At 38.7% G+C, this 22441-nt stretch overlaps 1 protein-coding gene across 6 annotated transcripts in view; it reads right to left on the bottom strand.

Moving 5' to 3' along the window:
* Positions 1–22441, bottom strand: part of Taf4 (TBP-associated factor 4) — a 52624-nt gene that overhangs the window by 6053 nt on the left and 24130 nt on the right. For 2 of the 6 annotated variants that reach the window (XM_065231379.1, XM_065231384.1), the window contains exons 3-7: positions 18643–18813; positions 18038–18214; positions 16784–17323; positions 16597–16710; positions 11141–11473 (exon numbers count right to left, since the gene is read on the bottom strand). In XM_065231379.1, coding sequence (XP_065087451.1) covers positions 11141–11473; positions 16597–16710; positions 16784–17323; positions 18038–18214; positions 18643–18813 — 1335 coding nt within the window. Of the gene's footprint in view, positions 1–11140; positions 11474–16596; positions 16711–16783; positions 17324–17959; positions 18215–18642; positions 18814–22441 lie in introns of all 6 variants that reach the window. The other 4 variants (XM_065231378.1, XM_065231380.1, XM_065231381.1 and 1 more) reach the window with 4 other exon arrangements.

Raw genomic sequence — 22441 nt, 5'->3', positions numbered from 1 at the left:
CCAGGAGATCTTCAAAGCAATTCGGAAAAGATTGCCAGGAGAGTTTGCAAAACAAACTGAGAGGAGAAATCTAAGGAATTTGCGAGAAGAAATGCAAATGAATTCTTATGATACTTTCAATGTGAGTAGAATTCCAAGGAAAGGTGTGATATTCAAAAGGAAATCGGAAAAGAATTCAATCAAAATCCTGAGAATTTTCCCAAAGCATTTCTTACTGAGGAGGTAATTCCGAGTAAAATTATAAGAAAATAGAATTCGGAGGATAATTTCAACAACATTTTTATGAATATTTCAATGGAATTGCGAGAAGTATTCTAAGTATGTTTTGGTGATATTTATCAGAGCATTATTTCATGAGAGTTTCGGGAGAATAACAAAGCGAATGCTGAGGATAACTCCAAGTGAATTGAGATGAGAAATTTTCCGTTGCATATGGAATGGACTAAAGGGTGATACGGTCAAAATTTGGTCAATATCAACTTGACGTATTTCTTTCAATTTTGCATTTAAAAAACCTGAACACCCCTCATTTTGAAGGTGTGTGTGTGTAGAATGTAGCTCCTATTTTGATTTTGGAATTCACTCTTCAGTTGTCAAAATGCCGACCAAGCAAGAAGAGCAGCGTATCAAAATTTTGCTCGCGCATCGCGAAAATCCGAGCTACTCGCACGCAAAGTTGGCAAAATCGCTAAAAGTTGCCAAATCAACCGTTACAAATGTAATTAAAGTGTTTGGGGAACGTTTGTCGACAGCCAGGAAGTCTGGATCGGGGGGAAATCGAAAACCGGAAGCCGCTGAGACGACAAAGAGAGTTGCCGGTAGTTTCAAGCGAAACCCTAACCTCTCTCTCTCCGAGATGCCGCAAATAAGCTGGGTGTATCGTCTACAACCGTGCATCGAGCCAAAAAACGAGCCGGACTATCGACTTACAAGAAGGTAGTGACTCCAAATCGCGATGATAAACAAAATACGACGGCCAAAGCGCGATCCCGGAGGCTGTACACGACGATGCTGACGAAGTTTGACTGCGTGGTAATGGACGACGAAACCTACGTCAAAGCCGACTACAAGCAGCTTCCGGGACAGGAGTTTTATACGGCAAAAGGAAGGGGAAAGGTAGCAGATGTTTTCAAGCACATGAAACTGTCAAAGTTCGCAAAGAAATATCTGGTTTGGCAAGCCATCTGTACCTGTGGCTTGAAAAGCAGCATTTTCATAGCTTCCGGGACTGTCAACCAAGAAATTTACGTGAAAGAGTGTTTGAATAAACGTCTGCTGCCTTTCCTGAAGAAACACGGTTGTTCCGTACTGTTTTGGCCGGATTTGGCATCTTGCCATTACGGTAAAAAGGCCATGGAGTGGTACGCCGCCAACAACATGCAGGTGGTTCCCAAGGACAAGAACCCTCCCAACACGCCAGAGCTCCGCCCAATTGAGAAATACTGGGCTATTGTCAAGCGGAACCTAAAGAAGACCAAAAAAACTGCTAAGGGCGAGCAGCAGTTCAAGGCAAACTGGCTTTCTGCGGCGAAGAAGGCTGTACAAAATCTGATGGCAGGGGTCAAGCGTAAGGCCCGGCAATTCGGATTTGGAAAAGCGGAAGCCTAACTGAATATTTTTCCTGAATTTTATACTAATTGAACTTGAAAAAGAAATTTAATTTGATTTTTTAAATAAACGATTTCACCGATTTACACGCGTTTTCCCTTGACCAAATTTTGACCGTATCACCCTTTATTCTGAAGAATCCTAACCGAATACCCTACCCAACCCTCCAACTCCGTAGCACTTAAAGGGTGTCCACGATGAAATTGCCACACTATGAAATTGCTCTAACTTTTTAACCATTGGGTAGAATTTAATGAAAATTTGGGTGGATTTAGTTCATAGTGCATTATTTAAATCCTGCAAGTTTTAAAGTCCTGTGATCAAAACTCGCCGAAATGGAGTCGAAAGAACAGCTCGTGCGTGATAAAATCTTGCGCATTCATCACGAGAACAAGGATCTCTCGCATCGTTCCATCGCTAAAACGTTGGGAATCGCGAATTCCACGGTGTCGCGAGTGATTAAGCGGTTCGAGGAACGGTTGACCACCGATCGGAAGCCCAGAAGTGAAGGAAAAAGTATTCCGTACAACACCAAAAATCACAACCGCGTAGTTGGGGCCTTCAACCGAAATCCGAACGCCTCCGTTAGGGATGTGGCTAAGAAGCTGCACCTAAGCCGAAGTTTTGTCCAGAAGGCCAAAACTAAGGCTGGGCTTCGAACGTTCAAGGTACAAAAGGCCCCTAATCGTGACGAGAAGCAGAACAAGTCCGCCAAAACCCGTGCCAGGAAGTTGTACCTCAACATGCTGACGAAAGTTGAATGCTGCATCATGGACGACGAAACATATGTGAAGGCCGACTTCAAACAGATCCCCGGCAACCTGTTTTTCACGGCCAAGGATAAGTTCAGCGTTCCGGAGCATGTCCGCACTAAGAAGATGTCCAAATTTGCGAAGAAATTCCTGGTTTGGCAAGCCATCTGCACGTGCGGGAAGCGGAGTGCACCTTTCGTGACCCAGGACACGATGAACGGACAGGTGTACATAAAAGAGTGCCTCCAGAAGTGGCTGCTTGCTCTCCTGAAGGCCCACAACGTCCCAACAATCTTCTGGCCGGATTTGGCCTCATGCCACTACTCCAAGGACGTGCTGAAGTGGTATGCGGAAATAAGGTCAATTTCGTGCCGAAAATGTTCAACCCTCCCAACACTCCGGAACTCCGCCCCATCGAGAAGTACTGGGCGATTATGAAGCAGCACCTTCTTAAACGACCTAAGGTAGTCAAGACAGTCGAGGAACTGAAGAAAGTATGGGTTTACATGCAAAAAACGGTTGATTCACAGGTTGTGCAGAATCTTATGGCCGGGGTTAAGGCCAAGGTGTGGGCATTTGCGTATGGACTGTAAATAAAATACGAGTAAAATGGTAAAATGAAGTTTAATAGTTATTTCTCAATCCCTGAAAATTTGATGGTAATCGGATGAAAACTCGAATTTTGCGAATCAATTTTGTGTGTGGCAATTTCATCCCTGGGACACCCTTTATGAGGCTGTCGCTAAGTCGGTGGCCTCTCGTTAAGTAAGTACTACATCAACATTTCCTTCCCTATCCCTAGTTATGGTAAAGATGGGCGTGGCCGGGAATAGCGACAGTCATGCTTCTGTTACTCTTGTTTAGATTGGAACCAATGTTTACTCCCCAGCATTATTCCTGAAAGTAGTCTAACTGATAATTTCAGAAGAGACGTGAGTGTCGCTAGTATCCAATCTACGAAGTATATCATAACAACGCTAACGCTAGCAGTTTCGTTTTCAAATTGACAAAACCGAAATTCGCTAGACGGAATTTTTCCTATTTTATATATGTGATATCTGCTAGGGCAGTGACCAGTCATCAGACCAGTTATTACCCGAAGATCTCTTTTACTAAGATTAAGCAAAATCCGGGCTTTTGCTGCACTTGGTCTTATAAATCTTTTCGCCTGTCTGGATACATTTGTGGCGTTCTAGTTGGATTCCCCACCTAACAATTTTGACTACATACGGCTTTATGCAGCTAATTTCTACCTGTAAAGGCTGGTCTGCAGCTAAAATTGCTTGTTGGGTCTACTATGGACGTTTCCCTAATTTTTAGTTCCATCCTTATAGTACACTCAGGGACTCCACAAAATGGTTCCGGACCAATGAAGTTCGATGCAGAAGCTCGTCTTGTTAGACTGTCGGCATTTTCCTTCAATGCCACAATGGCTGGGTACCCAGTATAATATGACTTCGTTCCTTTCGGCCAATTGTTTTAAGGAAAGAATACATTCCCACACTAGCTTCGATCGACATGTGAACGCCTTAACCGCATTAAGATCAGCTTGGCTATCCGAGAATATACAGATCTTGGCAAACCTGTATTTTCTTGTTAGACAGATGTTTGCACATTCTATGATTGCTTGAAATTATGCTATGTCCCATTGGTATGATTTTACTGACTCCAGGGCCAAAGACCCCAGCTCCAGTATCTTCACCCATCTTCGAGCCGTCGGTGTTAAATACAATAGATCCTGAACGTATGTTTGGCTCACCAGACTCCCATGTATGGCGTCTTGGTTTAACCACTTTGAAGGGAACATCGTAGTTTGTCTTTATTACCATCCAAGCTTCTATTGTTTTTACAGCTGAATTTAACTTGAAATCCTTAAGGATCTTTAGATGTACTAAAGTCACCATCTAAAAGTTTATTTTGACGGTTAAACTGTAAAGCACTTTTTGCTGCCTGTAGTTTAACAAATTGGTGTAAGGGCAAAATATTGAGAACGGCATCCAAAGCATCTGATGATGTGCTTCTCATTGCTCCTGTCATTGATATACAACCAAGTCTTTGTATTTTTCTTAACTTCTTATAAGCGGTTATTTCAATTGTTTTGGGCCACCATATCAGTGAAGTATTATGGTTTGAATTTAAAGGAACGGTCATAAAAGTGTGAACTTTTGAACAGATGAAAAGACCTCAATGATTTTCTTAACTTCGTTGAAAATCTGAAAACTTCTTAAAAATTTCCCGCAAATTTTCTGAAACCCTCCCTGAAATTTCCCCTATTTTCGGAGCTTACTAAACTTCTTTGAAATACTCTCGCACTTTACACACGTAAGAAGAATGATCAAAAACTGACTTTAATGAATTGACCTTAAAAAGGAAACTTTTAAGTTACTGGCTTGAAAAAAGTGCCTGAGATATTCATATGTTATCGATTCTACGGCCTATGAAGATTTTTTTTCTCTATGGGCTCGTATGGATGGAACAACATAGTTTTGGTATTTTTCGCGACATTCGATTAACAAAGTAGGAAACTTTTCGAGTACATTGTAAAGTGATGGTACATGACAATCGTTTCCAATGAAATTCACGAAAATGCTAATGGGGCTGTTATGTCGCACAGGGCATGGCCAAAATACACGGTTCAAGTGAGTTGATTCAACTCATCTCGATCTAGTGGTCGGTGTTAAAGTGACTTGAAAGCGAGCTACAAAAAGTGGACATCTACCAGAAAGCTGGTGGAGCGCACTCGTTTGGTGACTGCCAGTGCCAGGTGGCTAGCCGCTGGATTGGTTTATTATTATTAAACAGAGCATGGGTTATTATTATTAATATAATCACTTTGACACTCCTCCTATTGACTTATCCGGGGATGAGATTTGAACTCGTGACTTTGGCGTGAGAGGTATGGATGATAACCACAACGCCGGGATCGTCCCCGAAGACCATGTGTCGGGAAGACGGGAGAACAAACATTGCTTAATAATATAAAAATTTCATAAACAACTGCATACTTTTGAAATAGTAAAATTCATCCAGATTATTTGTTTCATTTTTATTTCACAATTCGGGTTATCGTCCGTTTATGGTTTCCGTTTATTAGGAACCCCGATACCATCAAACCAGATTAGTCAACGCAGCAACATCCGAATTTTCAATTCGAACGTGAAATCAGTGCTGATAAGGGGCTGTTTATAAATAACGTAAGCATCTTAGGGAGAGGCGGTTAGCGAGTGTTTACGGCCTATACTATTTTTTAAAAATGTGTATGAACAATTAGGTTCTGTAATTTTGAAAAATATATCGGTTTTTATACATCATCTGGAAGAGCTTCGTTTTCTGAGCACAGCGATATTTTTTTCGAACCCACATATTTTCATCTTGATTTTTAAATCAGGATTTAAAGCAAAATAATAACTTCACTGTTTGGTACTAAACTAACAAACTGACAGCTCGCTCCCATACAAAGTGACACCGAGGGGCGCTAATAACGTGATTTTTGCAAATTTAATCGTACTTATTTAAAATAGTTCCAGTGTACCAAAATTGATGAAACTTTAGGTTAGGGTTCCATTTTTAATGCAGATTACGAATGTGCATCTACCTCAATACCCTTAAAGAACTCAATTGGCAATGTAGGAGAAGGGAAATCTAAAATTCCCCATAAATGATTTTTTGGAAGCAGGCTGGTTCCAGCGATCTCAAAAACGGTATACGTAGTTTATGAACAGCCCTAAGCTGATATGCTCCAAAGTTTTAGGACTTCATCAACTGGATGTCAAATCATCAGAAAGTGAAATCGGGATTACTACGAAAGGCCGAACCGGCGCGCGCTTCCCGCCGGCCCACCCGACCGATTTTTTTGCCTTTGTGTGATGTTTGATGTTATGAACTAATATTTAGCAAAACAAAAAGACAAAAATTCTTAAACATTGTTTTTAATTCGTTGGACATAATTTATATCTGTTTTAGGCTCAGGGTTTCACAAAAATATATATGCTTAGATCTTGGCATGTTTTAAGCACCAATCCCGGGTTTTATAAATTATTTTTCAGTTCATAATTCCAGTACAGTGTTCACTCGGCTGTCGACAAAAGCAGGCCACTCTCGATGTGTGCTACGCGATCGTCTGTTTTCTCGGCAGCAACCATTGTGTGGTCCTCCTCATTGTTCTTCATCAGCAGTTCTTTCGGTCGATGCGTCGTCGACTTTGGAAAGCAACCGTTTCGTGATGAGTGTGTGAGTGCTGACCACGTTTTGCGTCCATTGCTGCAATGGACGCGCTCTGACCATCGTTGGCGTACAACAATTTGCGATACAATGAAACTACTGGAAGCGGCTCCAGTTATGATGGAGGAGGCTTTTTGGATAGCGGAAGATAAAGTGTTTATTGTGTTGTACCTTTTGACTATAGTTTTAAGTTGTATTGTAAAGTGACCAAGAATCCTTGGCTCTGTAAAGTTAATTCGGTTGAGCCTTATCAAATAAATTAATAAACAAAAAATAATTCCAGTGCTGATATTTGCCATTGTCACTGACAGACTTTTGCGCGAAATTGAAAATATTGTTTTTTACATAGTCACTGACAGACTTGATCCAAAAAAAAAACCTTCGTCAAAATCTCATTCATTTTTGGTCAATGACAAAGATTCACCTGATAACAAAAAGTGTACTTTCGTGCGTTCTGTGTCACATTATTGATATCCAAGCAGTTCAGGACGTAGATCTACACATGTTCGTCACTGACAATTGACATGGTTTGCCTTGACGATGACTGTTAGCTTAAAAGAGTGACCAAAGCAGCATTGTGAATATCACCGTGGATTGCCGAGATTTTGCAGCACTGCATGACCTATTGTGTCATAAACGTAGTAAAAGGAAAGTTACTTCGATTTAATTTCTTATCGGCTAATCATGAGTAATACTTCAACAAGAGCTAGGTCAAAGTTTGCCAAATGAAGGATTGTAAACCGAATATTCTTAAACAGAAATTCCGCTAAATGAAACTAGTTTAAAGTCAATGTTTTTCAATATTAAAATGTCACGAAAAACTTGCCATTGGTGCACTTCAAATGTTTTTAACTACTAGTTCATATAAGAAATGCACCGAATGTCGTACATTGCAATATTTTTCATGAACCGAACGATACATTTTGTCGACTTTTTGTGGCAGATTTATACATTTTCGGCTATTTGAGGTAGGTTCATACATGTTCGGCCTTCTGTTCCTATCCCGATGGATCGACCACACACTACGAAGAGGTAAAAACTAAATCTGCAGGCAAGCGCTCGATTAGATTTCAGCTGGACTTTGCAGCAGAGGTACACCCAGCGGCTCATGGTGAATACATGCACGAAGAAGTCTGGTACATTTGGCAAAATAAACATTTGGCATAACGGGCACTTGGTATAATCGATACGAATCTAAGATTATTGACACTAAAAGTTAATTAAGTTGTAATTGTACATATCTCTAATTGTGAAAATATTTCATAAAGATAAGAATGTTTCTCTCTTCAAATATTTAACAAAGGTATTTCTTCTTTGAATATTCAACGATTGTGCGTGAGCGCTTGGAATATTTTTCAAACATGAGCAGTTCTTCAGAAGCTTTTAATTACCATGAAAGAACGTGTATATTGTGAAAGAGCAGCAATCAAAGGAAGGAATAATAGAAGATTGTAAATTAGCTCTTGGTTTCTAAATTATGAGGAACAAAAGGAATTAAGCGAAATGTCCATTATGCCAAGTGTAAATTAAGCCAAATGTACCATACCCCATGAATGAGTGAATGACATATCGTGCAGCTTATAGATAGTAATCTTATATGCATAGACTTCTCTGACGTTTGTAAATTGCACAAGTATTAGTGCAGAACTTTGGGTAAATTCAAAGGTTTTCTTGCACTAATACTTATAATTTACCCAAAGTACTGCACTAATAATTGTGCATTCCACAAACGTCAGAGAAGTCTGTACAGATCTAAAGTAACATTTGAAATGAGCCTATGTCTAAAACGTAAACAAACCAGAAAATGAATTTTAATTTTTTCGGCCACAGTAAATTGTAGTATTTTGGGCATTTATATTGTTCACAATAACAATAGTAACTGTATCTCAGTATACAACCTCCAAATATGCGAAAAGCTTTCAAAAATATATGAAAATCGATAACAATTTAATTTCATAAATTAATAAGCCTTTTTGTGAATCTTTCCATGGATAGGCCTTTTTTGTTAAGCCGTTGTGCTTGTCATCACGAATTTTATGCTAAGCCTTTTCGCAACGTCAAATAAATTCAAAACAAATCATCGGCCCTGCCTCAACCAGTAGGGCCTAAGTAGCTTTGGTTTGAAAATTATCAATCATCACGTCACTAGGCTTATCGATGAAATAAAATAAATTAATGGTTGGCCGTTTAAGCGTGCGGGCCTATTAATGAATCGAAAAATTTCCTTGATAGGCCATTTCGAAAATCGAGTTATTTTTAATGATTTTTCTCGATTATGCGGAATTTTCCTACACGATTAGTGGCTATCAAGCGGTGCTAAAGAATGGTATCAAAATCCGATTTGTTTACGTTTTCGACATAGGCCCATTTCAAATGTTACTCGAGAGATATTCACGGAAATATCATCAGACGATTTGGCAACGTGATTCGTTTTGTTCACATAAACTGCCAACACTTGCCACAGAGCAAAATGTTCCAGCTTTGTGCGTGACTTTACCGTTGTCTACGGTATGAGTTAGTTTGTTTACGTTATTTGAATTCTTAGTGAAATGTTGAACCGCAGTCGTGGAAATGCAACGAAGTGCAAAATGTGAGCTTTTTTCCGGTTTCCGAAAAACACTGAACTTTGCCAAAAATGGCGGAGTTTTGCGGACTTCCGTCAGATTTTTCCCTACAGGATTCTATACGTTTGTGCAGTGTATGTTACAATGACAATTATTGGGTGGTATCTATTCACTTAAAACATAAAGCTTATTTCAGTACCACTACTTATAGAGCATGGGTTGATAGGTCCGTACAGGTAGGACGGATGTTGTAAAAATCATAATCTGAAGTAATATCCAACAGAGAACATGAGATTTTCATTCGAGATTCCCATACCTAACCTAACCTCCAAAGAAGCACGATTGATACCAGCAAAGATTATCATCTTTAAAAATGTACTCAAACATAAATTTTACTGTGATGCTTATTAAAGGATAACCTACCACTGATTTGCACGTTATTTGCGCATGTTACTAGCAATTCAGATTCGAGGGGATGATAATGTATAGCTTGATATAAATGAATACAAAATTACAAGTTTCAGAGAGTCCAGCAGAGAGAAATTTAGTGTCCATTGACTAGGTACCATAAACTGGGATGCAGTAACGAAATTTAAGGGATGAAATCAGATTTTTTTTTTACATTTCACATCCAATGGGAATTCTTTTTATTTTTTAAGGGGAGGATCATGCAGATATAAAGTGGTTGAAAATAAGAGGAAAGAAACCGGCAAAACACAGCAAAATTATACAAATTCGCGAGCAAAGATTCCAGATTGTTTGGTTATGATAAATATTACGATATCGTTTCGTTCCTGAACCATCACCAACTACCATAGCAGAGAGAAAAAAAAGTCCTAGTATATATAAAACAAGGTTTCTGGTTTTTCTGGTTTACAAGAATGGTTTTCGTTTTAGCAGATTGATACTGTTGACTGTTTACATGTTTGGGAAAAATTAAAAGATTAGGGCGGCTAGGTTAAAAGCGTTTCAAACCGATTATGTCCATTAATTGTAAAAAAAGTTTGTTAATTATAAATATTGGTTTGCTTAAAATCCGTCTATTAGTAATAAGTAAGTGATTGAAAAACAATATTACAGTATAATTTAAGGGCAACGAAATAAACCGGCGTCATGCATTATATTTGTTTACTGAAGAAAGGTATGATAAACGTATTTTGTTCTATAAACAGCGTTCCGTTATGGTCCAGCAGCAAGTAACAGCAATTAATAGTCGAACTCCGCAAAAAACGTACTGTAAAATATGTGTGAAACGAAGCTAGAAACTCTACTGTAGTAATAATAAAAGTTAACTATAACTATTAACAAAGGAAATCGTTACAAATTAATGGGGCTTTGTAAAACTTTTTAACTCCAATCCAAGATGCATTTCGCATTTTTTTTTTACCAAGTACAACTCTACAAAGTTTAATAAGCACAAGCGAGGATCATACATTAATTTCTTTTCGTTTCTACTGTAAGTTACTCGAGATATGCAAACTACAACAACAGAACAATCCGACAAGCAGTTTGCACATCTCCGGTTTTTGTAAATAGATAATAAAAGGAAAGCGAGCTCTTCCACGTGTGTTTTTGGGTAATATTGAATGCGTGTGTTTGTAGGTGTCTGTGTACAAAAGTCAGTGCGGGGGTATGTTAATTTTGATTACACTAAATAGAGAAGGAAAAAACAATAGTGGCAACGAAGGACATAGTAAAATAAAGAAAATTAAACAGCACTCAAACCGTTTCTTCTAACAAGAACAACAACAACAACAATAATAACTAACAAGGGAAGGATTGGCAACTCTTACTCAACAATACAATAAAAGAAGGGAATTGTTTATGATACTAAATTTCTCTGAGAAACTGCTGTGAGAGGAACGTGGGACTAGGGATGAGGAGGATATTCAGAAATTATGGCATGTTTTGCAATAAAGTGGTGTTGCTACTACACAGTGTGCGTAATTCACACTCGGGAAAAGAGTTGACGGATGATAGGGTATGGGAACTTACCGGCAGCAGCGCTGGGGGTGTCGTTGAGATCGTCTGAGGCAGCTGTTGGTTCGTTTGCACGATGGTAGTATGGCCTACGGTGGCCGTGGCATTTGGTCGTATCTGCTGGGCGGTGATTTGCCGGGGCCCACTGGCGGCAACGGTGGTGGTCGTATGCAGGTGCTGTTGGTGGACGGGTGTTTGTATCCGCACGGGTGCGGCCGGTCGTATCGTCGTCTGTCCTATCCGGGGTACGGTCGTCGTGCCCGACTGCGTCGTTAGCATTCGGATCTGCGTCTGACCGACCATACTGTTCTGGGTTACGATGGTTTGCGTTACAGGGCGTATTTGGGCCTAAAAATGGTGAAAGTGTGTTAATCTTATCGGCAATCGGAAACGGTTTTCGATGAATTCAGTCTACTTAAAAATAGCTGTTTGAACCGCACAGTTACACTGCGCGGCAAATTCGAATTTATTTTTTAAAGGACAGACAAATCTAACCATATTTGACTCTATTGTGGTTCCTTGAGTTAAAGCGAACCACAATAGATCAAGAAGACTGGCCACTTTGCCAGAATCCAAGCGACAGATACAATGGCGCTGCGCTTGAGTGAAGTTGGAAGCAACGCATAGAAAAATGAGCAAATACTCAAACCCTTTTTCTGAGGATCTAATCTTTGCTATCAAATTCGTTCGAAGCATTTACCTTTGAGCGGCAGATGACGCGATTGCACGTGTCTCATAGCGCTCGTGTGAGAAAATGGAAGAGTTGCCAGTCTTCTTGATTTGTTGTCTTCGGTTAAAGCCTAGAGTATACCGGTATAGTCTCATAAAAAACGTGACGCGTTAGGGTTAAAGTATATTTTAGACTAGAACTCAGGAGACTACAAGAACGTCAAAAACAGCAAAAAAAAAGGCTGTCCTAGAATCTTGTTGCGCAGTGTTATTAGATAATTCTTAGGATTAAGTTTTACCATCACACACTGCAAAAACCACATTATTTCTACGTGAAAATTCAGATGACTTTCTATGTATACGCTACTGAGATTATTTCTTGTAGAATCATGTTAAAATTAGTGGTCCAGAAACACATAAATTGTACGTCAATTTGCTCGATTATGTTTTTTATAGGGCAAGCCTTATCTTTCAAAAAAGGAATAAAGATAGTTCTAAGAATATCTCGCATTATATTGAGAACAGTTCTTATAAATGGGCCCAATGAACTGATGTATTCAAGAGCCTTTCTAGAAGAAAAAAAACCTCCGTGACCTTTCAGAAACATCTTTGGAGTATTTTGCACAAATTTCTAACAAGACCTTTTTCAGGTATATCATTAAAGGGTTGAGTATCTATTTAGGAAAATCTTATTCAATTTCTCCTTAACTTCTCCCTCAACCATTCTAAACTATTCGTACGAGCTTCTACGGAAGATCTTAGGTAACTTGGGATCCAAACGACCATTTTAATACTTAAATACCAAGTCAAAAAAGTACTTATATTTAAGAGCCATACAAGACGACACTAAGTCATTTTGGAATGGTCCTTCTAGAAAGGGTTTCTCGTATGATATTTTTATAATAAGGCTTACGAAACTCATACCATAGCGATTCCATTGGAATAAGTAAGGTTATCGTATAATGTTTATTGAAGAGTTGGACAATTCAAAACTCTTGCTAACGAGTTTGCCCAGGTGTTGATAGAAGCTAATGCTCACAGGGTGTCGACTCAACCAAAATTCGCTGATATTCCCTGATTTCAAAAAAAAATCCAGGTGCTACCCAAGGGGCATAAATTCATCCAAATCTCCAAATCATCTCCATGGTGACCAGCAAATCTCGATTAGCAATTTTCCCGTTTTTCTCCCGGAATTTTGGAAATTATCGCGGTTTAGGTATTTTAATAAGCACTAAACTAAAAGCGATGAAGCCGAAGGTTAAATGGGTAATTTCTAAGACAGCAGCACCTTTGCTGGATCTTGAATTTGGATCTGCGGCAGGGTTCGAAGTCTTCACAATTTGTGTACGAAAATTTCGTGCAAAACTTTACAGACTTTTATTTAATTATTCTCAAGCCTTTCCTTTAGATTAATTTCTTTTCACAGAGATCTCTCCAGAATTCTTTCTGGAAATCCCTTGAAATTGTTTATATAATAGTACAGAAATTATCTGTAGAACACTCGAAAAAATTCTTAAAATTCATCCTTTCTTCGAATTTTAAACTCTTTCTAAGAATTCACTGGAGCTTCATTTTTTTTTTAATTTGCATGAAATTCTCCGTAGAATTTACTTCAGACCAACAATTGAAAAGGGGCTATTAGCTTTTGTGAGCAAAACTTGTAATACCCCTTCCCTGCCAACACCATCTGGCAAATTTTGCTCAGAATTATCTTGGAATGCTCCTCTAATTTCTTCTGAACATTGGATGGAATTCTCATTAAACTAAACTAAACTATGCCATTTAACTGACTTAAATGAAAAAAAATGGACCAGGCTCAATTTTTCAAGCCAATTGAATTCAAATGAGTTGATCAATTACTTGCCTTATCCAAGCCCAGCTTAACTCTTAATCATTCTAGCATTTACTCAAAAGCGCTCCAATGCGCTCAAGGGATTGTTTTTTTTTTTTGGACACAGCTGGATCGAGCAGACGCAGAATCTACTTGAAGGTTAAATTTTGTCTGACGCAATTAGGTATAACATCTTTTAAGAGACGCACATGCCCATAAGCAGCTCAATTTTGCAACAACGAACAACGTCTAGCGTCTCTACGGAACTGAATTTTTATCTCGTTTCAACTCAGGAATGTGACATCACCCAGTGGGAGCTGAATTTATAATAGGCTCAAAATCATCGAATACCCTTTTATTTGAGTATCTTTTGCTCCACTTGCAAAACTGCAACATCAAGCATTGAACAACCACACTTTCGCAACTCTATTCAAATTTTGAAATTGAAAACCATCCTCAAACTACAACGAGTAATTAAGTTGGTTAAAACTAACGAAGTCAGCCATACTTATTAATATGTTTCTGTCATAAAGAAATATCTCCCTGACTTTGAATGGAATTCCCTGGCAATCCCTGATTTTCCAGGCCCAAAAAAGAATTCCCTGATATTCCCTGATTTTCCAGGTTTTTCCAGGTAATCGACACCCTGTGCTCACTACCGGATCTACCGGACTACCGGAAAACAAAACTGTTTCCCCATGTTTGCTGCGACGCAGCAAATATGATGATGCAAATGTAATGCCTGAAATCGCAACAGTGTCCGAGCGTGACAGTCAGGACTGTTACAAGATTTTCTAAATTTGATCCGCGAATTCCGCGATTTCTCAAAAGAAATCAGCGACTTCAAATACTAATCCGCGGCAAAAAAAACTGTTTTCATTGCCTAAAAGTAGTATTTGTATACTACTACATGGCTTTTCAAGCTTACTGCTTATAGAATATTAGATTTTTGCCTGCTCTCAACTTAGTGTTCTTTGAAGTACTCTCACATTTTAATTGAGAGCTTTCTATACTTGTACCATCCTACGCCCAAGAAAACAGAGAAATTTTCCAACCCGGACCGGACTAGATTTGATGAAACATTATTACAAATGATGTGGATCATGCATTAACTATTGTCATGTATACCAGATGTTTTTAAGTTCTCCAAATCGTTCTGGAGTTCAGATGATTTATTCTACTAGACCAACTATGACTGGAATAAAGTCTGTAGTATCGAAATATGTCCAAACAGACTCATAGTGTCTATATGGATAATGTTTAATTATTTTCCCGTATACCAGATGATCTAGGTTCTCCAAATCGTCCTGCAGTTCATATGATTTATTTTACTAGATCAACAAAGACTAGGATAATATCTGTAATATCAAAATATCGATTTGGAAATCCTAGAACATTTGACATACACGGAAATAGGTTGGCATGATCCAGGACGATTTGGAGAACCTAGAATATCCGGTACACATGGTAATTACTCGCATATATACGATTACTTTATGATTGACAACGAAAAGTGCTATGTTCCTATTGGAAAAAAAGGAAAATGTCTCACATTAGACAAACCTCAGGGAATTTCCGTGTAAGTCCGCTGAAAGTCTTGTTAATAAAGAAAATTAAACTAAACTAAACCGTGTAAGTCCGGTGTGACTTATGGAATTGAGATCATTTCTCGATTATTTGCAGGGTGTTTGGTTTGAACCGGTAAAAAGTTGAGAGCCATGTGAACAAGAAAATTGATGACAGCAAAATAATCCGAGATGGAAAGGTTACAATGAATTCCACAATTTTTGTGACAGCACATCAGTATCTCCGCGATTTCCGCGACTGAAAGTTCAAATCCGCGACAAATCCTCGAAAATCGTGAAATTCGCGAAATCCGCGCCTGTAGTAACAGCCCTGCACAGTGCAAGTGCCTATGGTTTGTGGACGCTGGATCGTATCGCCTTAAGGTTGCTCCATTTTATTACAGCATCAATCATTTTTTTAAGATTGCCGGATTTTTAAATCGTGCTCCAGCAAGCCTTTACTAGTACTCCGTAGTTCATGGTGGTTCTCTGAAATTTGATATTTTATTAAAAAAAAAACAAAATTGATAGATATAACATGAGGAATTTAATTAAGAGATAAGACATTTGCTCTTCGATTTGGTTTAGTTTAGCTTTAGGTATAGAGGTGTGGTTCATCTCTTTGCTTAGGATTGGTTAACTTGTTTTCAACTGCATAGACTTGAGCGTTTGAAGATAAATTCTATGTTAATTCTTAAACTTTCAATCATTCGGACTAATGAACTATTCAGTCTAATAATTATCGGATGATTTCCCAATACCGTTTGTCTTCCAAATATAATGCTTTGTTTTGCTTTTAGGGTAGGCCTATCACAATTTTTTTCGATGTAGGGTTGATGTCTCTAATGTCGGCCTTTTAGTTTTCCTAGCCCATGCATAAATTCCGGTAGTATTATTTGTCAATTATTCATTAGCAACCAAATATTCCGGATACCGCATTCGTCTAAGAAAAAATGTAAACAGAAAATTTTCATCGATGGGATCAATCTTTAGATTCATAGGCCAACATAGTCATTTACCCTATGCATCAGGTAGGTATCAATTCCAATTACTATTATTAGTATTATTCTTTATATTTGGACTAACTTTTAAACAACCCAGTATGGAAAATAATTGTTTCAAACAAAAAATCATTAAACCATTCCCCATCGTAAGACAAACTGATTAATCTTGGACAATGTTCACCAACCAAGTAAAACGGTTGTGACTTTGACTCGTAAGAGTAAGCACCATTATTCACCAAATTTAGAAAACAACGATTACAGTTATAATTCTTCAAAGTTTTGATCGCTTGCCGCTAAAAAAAAGTAGAAAAATTTGAAGAGTTTATCCACAACATGTCGCCATAAATGCAAAGTAGGACACATTTTGAATAAACCCTTCCATAAGTCTAGTTCAACACTTACAGGTATTTGCGTTAGCGGCGAGCCGGAGAAGGCCACATTTGCCGAGGGCGGATTAATGCCTTCGATCGTGATCTCTTTCGTAACGAGCGATTGCCGCAAGAGCGGTAGACTTTTCTGTAGGTTTAGTGATAGAAAAAAAATTAACAATTAGCTTTGCGCAACTTCGTGGGTGGACTCAGGATCTAACCTTGAGGAAACCAATCAGACACGGTTGCGGGCTGGCATTCAGTAACCGTTCTAACCGTTCGCAAAACTCCTCCGGCTCGACGTTGGCATCCACCAGCTCCTGGATCAGCGTTCGGACGTTCTTCTCCACCGGTTTCGGTTCCCGTTTGGACAGCTCAATCAGATTGGTGAGAAATTTCCTGCATTTTTCTTTGGTATTATCTAACGAGTTGCGCTGCTGGGCGGTTTGGCCACCGGTCGTGGTCGTTACGACCACGGTCTGCGTCGCTGGTTGGCCAGGATGTTGAGGTTGCTGTGGTTGATGGGTCACGACAGTTTGCGGTTGCTGGGTGGAGACTACGGTAGGTTGACCGGTAGCCATGGCCGTAGCAGGTGACTGGGCTGCTGCTGCCGAGATGGTTATGTGCTGTTGGGCGGCCAGCGCCGGAACAGGTGCCACCGAGGCTACCGGGGTCGACTGCGTCGTCACATAGCTGGTTGGCGTGGTGGTGATGGATTGCGAATTGACGATAATCGTACCAGAACCGGATGAAATGGGCTGCTGGCAGGATGGCGGCGATGCAGAAAACGGTTCAAAAAGGAAGGGTACATTGTTAGATGTATTAATTGCACGTCCGAACGGCTGCATGCGACTTGCAAAACTACTAACGATCATACAAAACGGGGAATCAACAGAAAAAATGTCAGGAGGAAAAATCAGCAACTCAACAGGAGAAACAACATGTGAAAGCTAGTTTCACTGTAGCGGAAAATTGGGAGAAGCAAACAGAAGAAGACGGAAACGATTCCATGCTCGTTTTCCTCGGTGAATTTTATCAAGGAGATACTATTGGGATATCCGGAAAAATCGTGTCAAAAACTATTCTGACCGATGTGTGTGTTTTCTGAGAAACCCCAATAACAATACAAGAAGTTCCAATTGCCGCTTTTCATCAATCGAACAATAAATGATCTTTAAGCATTACAAAAAGTAAATCATTTTACGGAAGTATAAAACAGCATCAACAAACGTTTCAAACAAACCAAATCATCTAGAAAATGAAGAAAACCAGGGAACAACTAAAACATTTGAAACATAGAAGAATATAGAACGAAAATCATGAAAACAATAAAATAGAAGGTAGTAAAGTATATCTTGAAACAGGCCAACCAACGATGGAAGACTTTTGGTAATTACATTTTGCTTCTGTTTCACCTGTTGCGTGGTGACTATGGTCTTGCGGAGGGCTAATGGAGGACCGGTAAACCTACTTACAGCTGGTACAGTTTGCAACCGTATCGTCTGATTACCGCCCGACGTGGCGGTCAGGTTAGCAGGCGTTATCTGGGCACCGGTCGGCGCCGGTCCGATCCGCAGCAGCTGGAACTGGCCCTGCTCATTCTTCAGTAGCAGCGTCGAGCCCGGCTGTCCTTGAAGGGCACTTAGTGTGATCTGCATCGGCGGAAGGGGAAAAAAACGACAATTAATACATCTATCGAAACAGATTTTCCACAGAACAAAAAAAAACATCAAATTAACAGAACTTAGAAGAAAATGTTAATGGTAAATAAGAGGTTAATTGATTAATTAATTCAGATTCAGAAACAGTCGTCCAGAATAATTACTAGCGATAATGCCACAGTGGAGGATTAATACTGATTTTTTTTTTTAGTTTCCATTCCATTGGGAGGGGGAAATTAATTAATCAATGCCGTGATTGTGCTCAATGAAGAATGAAAACATAACAAAACATAAAAGAAAACATATAACCGACAGGAAACAATGAATGAAACAAAAAAGAAAACAATGAAACGAAAGAAGAAAAAAAAACGAAACAAAAACATAAAAGAAAAGACAGTAAAAATTGGAAAAATTCTTACAGCGTTTGCATTTGGTGGTCTAGAACTAACTATTTGCTGACTACCAATAACAACTCTAGGTGATACAGCGGCAACAGTTTTTTGCTGTGCTTGTTGTTGCGTGGGTGGTGCGCCAGGTCTAACATTTACAATTTGTACACCAGCCGGTAAGCCGACAATATTTTGCGTTGCCTGCATTTTTTGTTTGTTTGTTATTACATTGGGAATTGTTTCAGATAGCACGCGCAAAGTACCATAACACGAAGAACGATATTCGAAATGGAAATAAAGAAAGAAAAATAAATAACAGTGGTGAATTTTTATTTGTGTTTGGGGCGATGCATTTGTTACTGTTTTACTATTGGCTACTTTGGGTTGGATTAAAACTGCTGCTAGGAACAGGCAGAAGAAGAGAAGGATTAGTTTACTACGTAGGCCGAGCATCCGACATACTAAAGCTGAAGGTGAGAAACGATAAGGGGTTATGTATCGGGTTGTGAAATATAAGGTAATAATTACTAAACAAATCTCGATTACTTTTTCAAAGGGGCGTATCAGCTCTCGCACACGCGCATGCTAACACTACCATCAGATAGGGAAAATCTTCCCCAACCATAGTGGTGTTAGTATGCGTGGGCGAGCTACCAGTTACGCTAAATCGACAATCAAATGAATTGTTTAGAAAAGCTGATACGTCCCTTTCGAAAAAGTAATCGAGAAATCTTTTATGTATTCAATGTGAAACTGGAAGGGATGACAACATTAGAAAAAGGATTGAAAATTACGGCCATGAGTATTGTCATAACAGCAGGATAGTGCGCAATAGAGCATAACTGATTAGAGGCTGTTCATAAACTACATAGCTAGACCGTTATTGGGATGTTTTAGACCACCTCTCCCCGCGTAGACAATCGTCCATACATGTTTATTGGAAATTGGTATGGACCGTAGACACTCGGGAACTACAGCAACCCAATAAAGTGTCTACGTAGTTTTTGGAACAACCCCTTAGTAACTTTTTGAATATGGTGGACGACGTCGTTTAAACTCACTTCATTATATGGGATTTTATTACGGTACATACGGTAGAAATTTAAATTGAATATGTGCTAAGTTAATCATGTTTGATATGCATTATTATTGAACAAAATAAATCTGTGCTTCCCTGGCGGTCGTCTCAACTGTCTCAACTTCAATTTTGCTCAACAATTTTTCAACCAGACGTAAAAAAAAATGTTTGTCGAGAATTGATTAAATTTTCATATTTCTTTTAAAAGACTATGTCAACTGCCATCAACAATTAAGATTTTTTTCAGTTAATCCACAAATCTTAACTTCATTTTAACTGATGTTAAAGTTTGGCATTTATCAACACTACTTATTTTTTTGAGCAATCAAAAAATTAAATGTTTGTGTCAGCAAAAGGCAATGTTTTATCGGAAAAAAATAAACTGTTGTAGCTATTTTCGGACTGAACGTATTTTAGTAACATTTAAGCCAAATAAAAGATCTATTTTATAAAAAATCTCGATTACTTTTTTCAAGGGACATACCAGCTTTTCTAAACAATGCATTTGATCGAAATTTTCCCCTAACTGATAGTGGTGTTGGTATGCGTGGACGAGCTACCAGTTACGCCAAACCAACGATGAAACGCATTGTTCACAAAAGCTGATACGTCCCTTTGAAAAAGTAATCGAGTAATGATCAAAAGCTCATTTGACTCCTTATGCTTAAAACTATAGCAATAAAAAAGGGTACTAAAAGAACAGATTTACTAACATTGCTGAAACTTCCGACCAACCCGGGGCCAACTTGACAACTCCTGTAACTCCGTGTACCTCGACAATTTGGTGTTGGTGGTTCTGTCAAACTCACAAGTTTCAAAAGGTTTATCTGAATAGGGCGAATGCGGAAATTATGTACAAAAAATAAAATCCAAGCTTAAAATTCATCTCATTGTAGCGCGCCCACCAAACCGGAACGCGCGTCCGACGTCAAAATTAACATTAATGAAATAGCTTCCAGTGATGCCAGCGAAAAATCGAATGCACAATTCATAATCAGTTTTTTGAAACTTGTTTTTTTTTGTAGTCTCGTGTGTCTTTGAGCAGAACAGAACCAAAAGTTTAAACATATGATTTGTAAAACAAAAATATGTGATTGTCATCGAATTAATTGAAACAAATGAGAATTGAGCGAGGATACTATCGGTGATTTCGACGCTATTGCTATTATCGTCGATGATGAACAAAAAAAGAATGGTTTTGCAGCGAGTATGCGTGTACTTATTATAGTATCCCACCGCTAATCCGAAACATTTGATAATCTGACTGTCAAGTCCATACAATTAAATGTTACCAATGCATAAAAAGCTCCATAAGAGACCGTGATGTCGAATTAAGGAGAACCGGAGTGGTGAGATACTGTATACGCAGCTAGTACTGCAAAATGTGCAATTTGATGTACTAGCTTAAAAGAGTACAGTGGAGAACTTTGGACGTCTTTCGAAGGCCTTAAATGCATTAAAGCTTAATATGTAATATATCATGCAATTTGACTAATTTCCAATTTCAGCAGTTTACTTTACTTACCCCGTAAGAGATACACGGGAAAGTAAACATTTTTTACGGGCCCAGGACAAGCCATCATTGCACAACTATGTTCAAAGCAATAATCTGAAGGATAATCAAACTCAAGAGCAAAACGTAACTGAAGAAACCAAAATATTATTATTGCCATTCGATGATATAAGAAGATGGTTCAATTTGTATTGATTTGTTTCATTTCACCACTAAAATCATAAATTAGCTCTTTTCATATGGCATTCTTGTCTGTTAGAACATGCACTGCTACCAATAGGGCAGTTGTGAGAATAAGCTGCACAATTAAATTTTTTTCGCCGAGATTCCAACAGCCGAGCAGTTCTGCAATTTATTTTGCTGAGATCCAGTAAAACAATTGCCGAGACTCAGCTAACAAATATCATTTTGCTGAGATATCAGCTAACAAACAGATATTTTGCAGATATATCAGCAAAAGTAAATGCCGAGGTAATCGGCTGTTGGAGATTTTACCGAGCTAGATTAAGTGTGAGTGTCTCCAATATAACTTTAAGCCGGTAGATCAAATTAAAATCTAGCCTGTTATTTGAGCAGCGTTTTCCGGATCAGCAAAGAATCTTGGACTAGTGTTGCCATCCGAATTTCCAAAGCCTAGTTTTGGAAAATCCACAAGGAGTCCCAATTTCTTTCTTAAGTTGTTTTGAGTTGAGTTTTGTCAAACTATGTTTGCATTGCACCTGATGGAATTATGAAACAAGAAAAATATACCTGAAAGGCGAAGCCCCCCTCCCCCCTTCCCAAAACAAGGCCTGCCTAGGTTGCCGCCTTGACTGCCATATAATAAATGAAAATGTCAATAACTGCATTTGTGTACTTTTTTTTTGATAAATTCACCTATATGGACACGCCCTCTTCATTTTCCAATTTCTCGAAAGATCGCAAATAATCGCAGCTGATTTTTTGCTATAATCTTCTATACATATCTACATATAATACCTCATATACGGCTTTACAGGATATTACAGGATAAGTCAACTTTTTTATCACGATACATTTATTTTATTGTTTAAACAGCACTTGAAGACAAGATTTTCATAAACTGCCTCTACGAAGTCAAAACTAAGTGAAATAAGTTGATGCCATGTGGAGTACATATTTCAATACCTGCTTGATCACTATCCATTTTTGCAAATTAATGTGATTATCCCAACAACAAGTAGAGCAGAGGCGTCGCGTGCCTCATTTGTTGACCTGTG

The sequence above is a fragment of the Ochlerotatus camptorhynchus genome, unplaced genomic scaffold, assembly GCF_037179485.1.
Source record: "Ochlerotatus camptorhynchus isolate MF236.1 unplaced genomic scaffold, CSIRO-AGI_Acam_v1.1 ptg000353l, whole genome shotgun sequence".
Taxonomy (NCBI): Eukaryota; Metazoa; Arthropoda; class Insecta; order Diptera; family Culicidae; genus Ochlerotatus; species Ochlerotatus camptorhynchus.
This window is presented reverse-complemented; position numbering and strand designations above follow the sequence as displayed.